General features: G+C 36.9%; 1 protein-coding gene and 1 pseudogene across 1 annotated transcript; both read right to left on the reverse strand.

Moving 5' to 3' along the window:
* Positions 1-249: 249 nt before the first annotated feature.
* Positions 250-4,482, reverse strand: LOC121988606 (annotated as a pseudogene).
* Positions 549-1,040, reverse strand: LOC121991313. Its single transcript, XM_042545325.1, has 2 exons — positions 815-1,040; positions 549-688 (listed from the first exon to the last, which is right to left on the reverse strand). The coding sequence occupies exons 1-2, from the start codon at positions 1,038-1,040 to the stop codon at positions 549-551; spliced, it is 366 nt and encodes a 121-aa protein (XP_042401259.1).
* Positions 4,483-4,897: the final 415 nt, after the last annotated feature.

Raw genomic sequence — 4,897 nt, forward strand, 5'->3', positions numbered from 1 at the left:
TGAAAGAGATGTAAAAGGTCTGCCATTTTAGATATCGGATTAAAACCGGTGTAGTATCACTTAACGACACCGATTTTCGAATCGGTTATGAACCGGTGTAGTATCACTTAATGACACTGTTTCAGCAACGGTATAAAACCGATGTAATATTAGTTAATGACACCAGTTTTAACAGGCGTGGAAAACTGATGTAATATCAGTATTGTTTAACGACACGGATTCAATTTATGAAACAGTGAAAAACCGATATTATACAAACAAGTCAATATCCATGTAACCAGCACAAATATTATTCTTACAACATAAAAAGATAATAGGTATTGCACACATTAAATTCGTATCCACAAATTACACAAATATTCTTCTTACAATTGGCCAGTTGAGGTACCAATTAACCTACTGCTTAAGTAAGAAGTCCTTTTATTCAACTGTTCGACATCCATCTCTTTGCTTGATTTCTTCTTCCTCATGGAGGCCACCTTCTTTATCCTTTCCTTTACGTCAACTGCAGATGCATCTGCCACTTCAGCTTCAATGTCTCTTTTCTCCTATTTTTGATCATGTTCTTCCTGTTCCTTTGATGATTTTTCTTTCTTGGATTTCTTCTTCTTTAAGATTCTGTTCTCTGAAGGAGCACCAACACTTTCTTTCTTCTCCCCTTCACTACTTTGCTCCAGTTGCTTCTTGTCTGCATAACAAGGATAAACAAATTCAGCACACATTAAACAATCACTTCATATGTATGAAGCAACTCAAGTGAATTAAAATTTACTATCTATCAAAAATAAACCAATTATGTGAAAGAAGACATTACCAGCTGTCTCATTTTGTACAGTATTACTATCTTTATTTGCAATGCCCATTTCATGTAGAAGTACATCCAACTTTGCCATTTCCTTTTTCTTAAGCTCCTTCTTTGACAGTTGTCTTTCATCATCTTTGGGTGGTGCTAAAACAGGAGTAGGTTTCTCAATGGTTGATTCTTTCCTAACAGCCTCTGGTTCATTTTCAGGTTCCTCAACATCATCATCATCACCCATGTCAAGACCATCATCCTCACTTTCACTTTCCTAAACACAGGAAAAAAGAGAGTACTTGTTATAAATAAATAAACTTAAACATCTGATATAAACAAACATGTAAGAAAAGAACTGACTCTCACATGTGAGAGTAAAGCAAATAGTAGATAAGCATAATCACTAGCAAGCAACAGAATTAACTAATAGGAAGAGAAGATTTTTATTTAAATAGACTTATATTGACATAATAAATTTTTAAAAGAACAAAATGAAATAGGAAGAGAAGATTTTTATTTAAACAGATAACCTCAGAAACTCAACTTGTATTAGAACAATCTGCTAGCAATATGTCATATTCTTCTACAAACCAAAACTGTTATTGTCTTCTCAGAAAATGGGATAATATGAAAGAGTTCCAAAGAATTAACAAGAGATTAATGAAAGTGAACTGATAAGAGTTAAAATTACTGATTTACGAAGGAAAACATACTCATACAGAGGATCCAAATGCAGAAAAATAGGAATAAGCATTACAATAGAATTCTTACAAACACAAGAAAATAGGAACAATAATTAAAATCAGCTGTCGGGAGCTTGATTTGATAGATCAAAATCAGCTATTTTTGCAACATCATCATCAAAGAGTAAAACATTACTTGACTTTATATCACAATGAATGATATGAGGCTGGGCTTTCTCATGCAGGTATTCCAATCCTTTTGCTGCTCCGACAGCAATTTTAACTCTTTGGAGCCATGACAACACTAGTCCTGGTTGTGCTCCTTTAACTCCTTTTCGTCCTGTGCATAGTTATAGACATCACTGTTTGCTACTTTTAAATAAATTACTTGAAGTGCTAATCTTCTGAATCCATTGTCACTTTAGAACTCTCTAGGCAAGCTTGATACATGAAATCATAGTATAGAGCATCAACATAATGATGATAAAATCTCATCTATTGCTTCGCTCTGCGAATCTATTTTATCATTTAGTTCAGGAGTAAAATAAACATAAATGATTTTGGACTATCTGACCATATAGATGTTTTACTATCTATCACAGGGAGAAAGAAGGATTTAATGTGACATATAAATGATAAACATCTTCCAACAGTTGGAATGATCATGAGATGAGCCACACACAATTGGTTGTACTAGGAGATTAGAAAACAAATTCAGAATAACATTTAATTAATTATAGTTTTCTGTGTTCCTTGAATAATTCTACTAAATTCTTTAATACGCACATTTCTTTGTACTTCACAGGTTGTACATGTTGGTGAGAAATATAGACAAAAGCCAGCAGTCCTGCTCCCATGAAAAAACAACTTAGCCACTTATCTTCAATCCCTGACATTAACTTAAGCCAAACATTTACCTGTTCAATAAGCATACAAAGGAAAGAACAACACATGGTTCCCTCTGTTTAATTGATGAACTTAGGTTCAATTTGTATTAAACATTGTTATGGATATTATCATGTGGCAAAATAGTATTGCATAAGATCCATTGCAAAAATTACAAGTTGTCAAATGACAATTGACAAAGGCAAAGGATGAGGCTCTCCTTAATGGAAAAGGGGAATCTTAAACTGCTTGAGACAGTATGCTGATTTTTAGTGTGCTACGTGATAGATGTGAAAATTTCTAGTTTACTTAGCTTGATTAAAATGACATAAGGGTGGTAGATGTGAAAATTTATTTTAAACGGATTACTTAGGTTTTATCATAGGATATGTTTTGTATCAGATGTACGCTTAAATATTTTCATACACATTGCCACATACTCTCATCAACATAATTAACTTTAAAATTTTGACGCCATAGATGTCCACATGTATCTGTGTTCCTTATATAAACTATGCAGTTAAGTGGTTTAAATATTTTGGTGACATATATGTCCACATGTGTCGGTGTCCTTTATATAAACTATGCAGTCAAGTGACCAATCATATATTGTTTGTATATGTTTTCTAATACTTGATTTTAATCAATGTGCCATTGTAATAGCATGGTTGCAATAATGGATAAGTTTGCCTAAGAAAAGTTCATACCATGAAGAATGTCATGGAGAGACCCCATTGTAGCAAACTCATATGCTAACAGACGGAGATTTCCTTCAACACTGTAACCAACCAACTCCACGACATTCTCATGCTTCAGCTGTGACACCATGGAAACCTGTAAAATTGTTCATATGAGCATGACACCCCAACTAATAAGGTTAAACTAAGTATGACTAAAACCTGTGCCAAAAACTCTTGATCTGGCTGCTTGCTTGAATCTAATTTTTTTTTACAGCTGTGCTTCTCTCATTCTTTAGGACACCAAAATACACTCTACCAAATGAACCCTCCCAAATCAAAGCTTCATCACCAAAATTTTTTGTGATCTCCCTTATCTCGTCAACAGGAATAGCTGGGACTGCAATAGGTTGCGGCTTAACAGTTTGGGCACCCTTAGAAGGAGTATTGGCAGAAAGATAGGCTCCATCATTTCCTGCAAAATAGGCATCCATATTCATTAGAATTGAAAAATTGCTAATGATACCTCTAAAATAGATTTAGTCATCCAGTTGAAATGGAAGAAGACTTAATTTGGAATAAAACAACTCTAGTGGCCATTTTAGGTATCCTTACCAGCTGAATGGCTTGCAACATAAGGACCACCACTGGCAGCAGTTCGATTATTATCATTCTCTTCGCAACATCCAAAGCACGACATTTTGTGTTTTTTAAGAGCGCTTGTGATGATGCTACCAGACTTGTAAGTTGTAACTAAGAAAACCTGTTTACAAAAGAAAAAAAATCCAATAAACATGGGCACAAAGATGCCGCCTCCCCCCACTCCCCCGACGCTCCCGAGAGCGGATCCTGCGAAAATGATCGTGGATCCGAGCGCAACCCTCCACCCTAGCTCCAGTTCCTGCCACCCCAAATTTGCAAACTTCCAATCTCAAACCAAAGTAGAAAAACAGGAAAAAAGAACACGATTTGGTTGAGAGAAGAAGGGAAAGGGTTTCATACTGGCTAAGCGTGCGAGTGAGAGCCATTCTTGGGGAGAGAATTCACAAGGCGACCGAGGAGAGGAGGCTTGTCGTCTTCCATGCGATCGCTACGGTTGCTTCCTGCCTGCGCCGTTGACGACCCAAGAGGCCTCTCTGCTGCGATCGACTGGAGTCCTAGGATCATACTGTAGCAAAGGAAGAGTACAACAACCACATACCGCCCTCTCTCCAGATCTGCGGCCATGGCGGCGTCGGGGGGATGGAATGCAACTCTGTCACCTCGTCCTCCATGGGTCAAGCCGCCTACGCTGCTACCCTCTGCGTCCTCAGTCAAACACAAGGCAAGCTGTGTTGTGCATCGATCTAGGAAGGGAAAGAGGGAGATGAGAGTGAGAGAGATAGTTGGATGGCCAGCGTCGAGGAGGAAAGTGGTGGACAGCGCGATATAGGTTTAGGTTTAGAGGGAAGAGCGAAATGTTGTAAATTTTGGCTAAGTATTGGTGGGAAAATTAAATTATTTTATTTTATCATAAACACCGGGTTTTAAAAATCGCTGTTAAAATCGGTGTCTATTAACGAAAAAAGGACAGTAATAGACATCGGCTTAAAAAATCGATGTCTATGAGTGAAAATCTATGCTTATAGACACCGGTTTTTGGAAAAATCGGTGTAAAATATTCAAAGACATCGTTTTTTGCTTAAAACCAATGTTGTTCCACCGATGTCTATGAGGGTTTTTCTTGTAATGAGAGGTGGCCACACATACCTAGACTCTTGCCATTGTTGACCTTATGTTGCTGCTAGATTTGGCTATTTTCCTAGTTGCTCGCTGAGCTCTATCTCTTACATAATTTGTTAGGTTAGAATCATTAT

Source organism: Zingiber officinale, chromosome 6B (genome assembly GCF_018446385.1).
Source record: "Zingiber officinale cultivar Zhangliang chromosome 6B, Zo_v1.1, whole genome shotgun sequence".
In the NCBI taxonomy this organism is placed as follows: domain Eukaryota; kingdom Viridiplantae; phylum Streptophyta; class Magnoliopsida; order Zingiberales; family Zingiberaceae; genus Zingiber; species Zingiber officinale.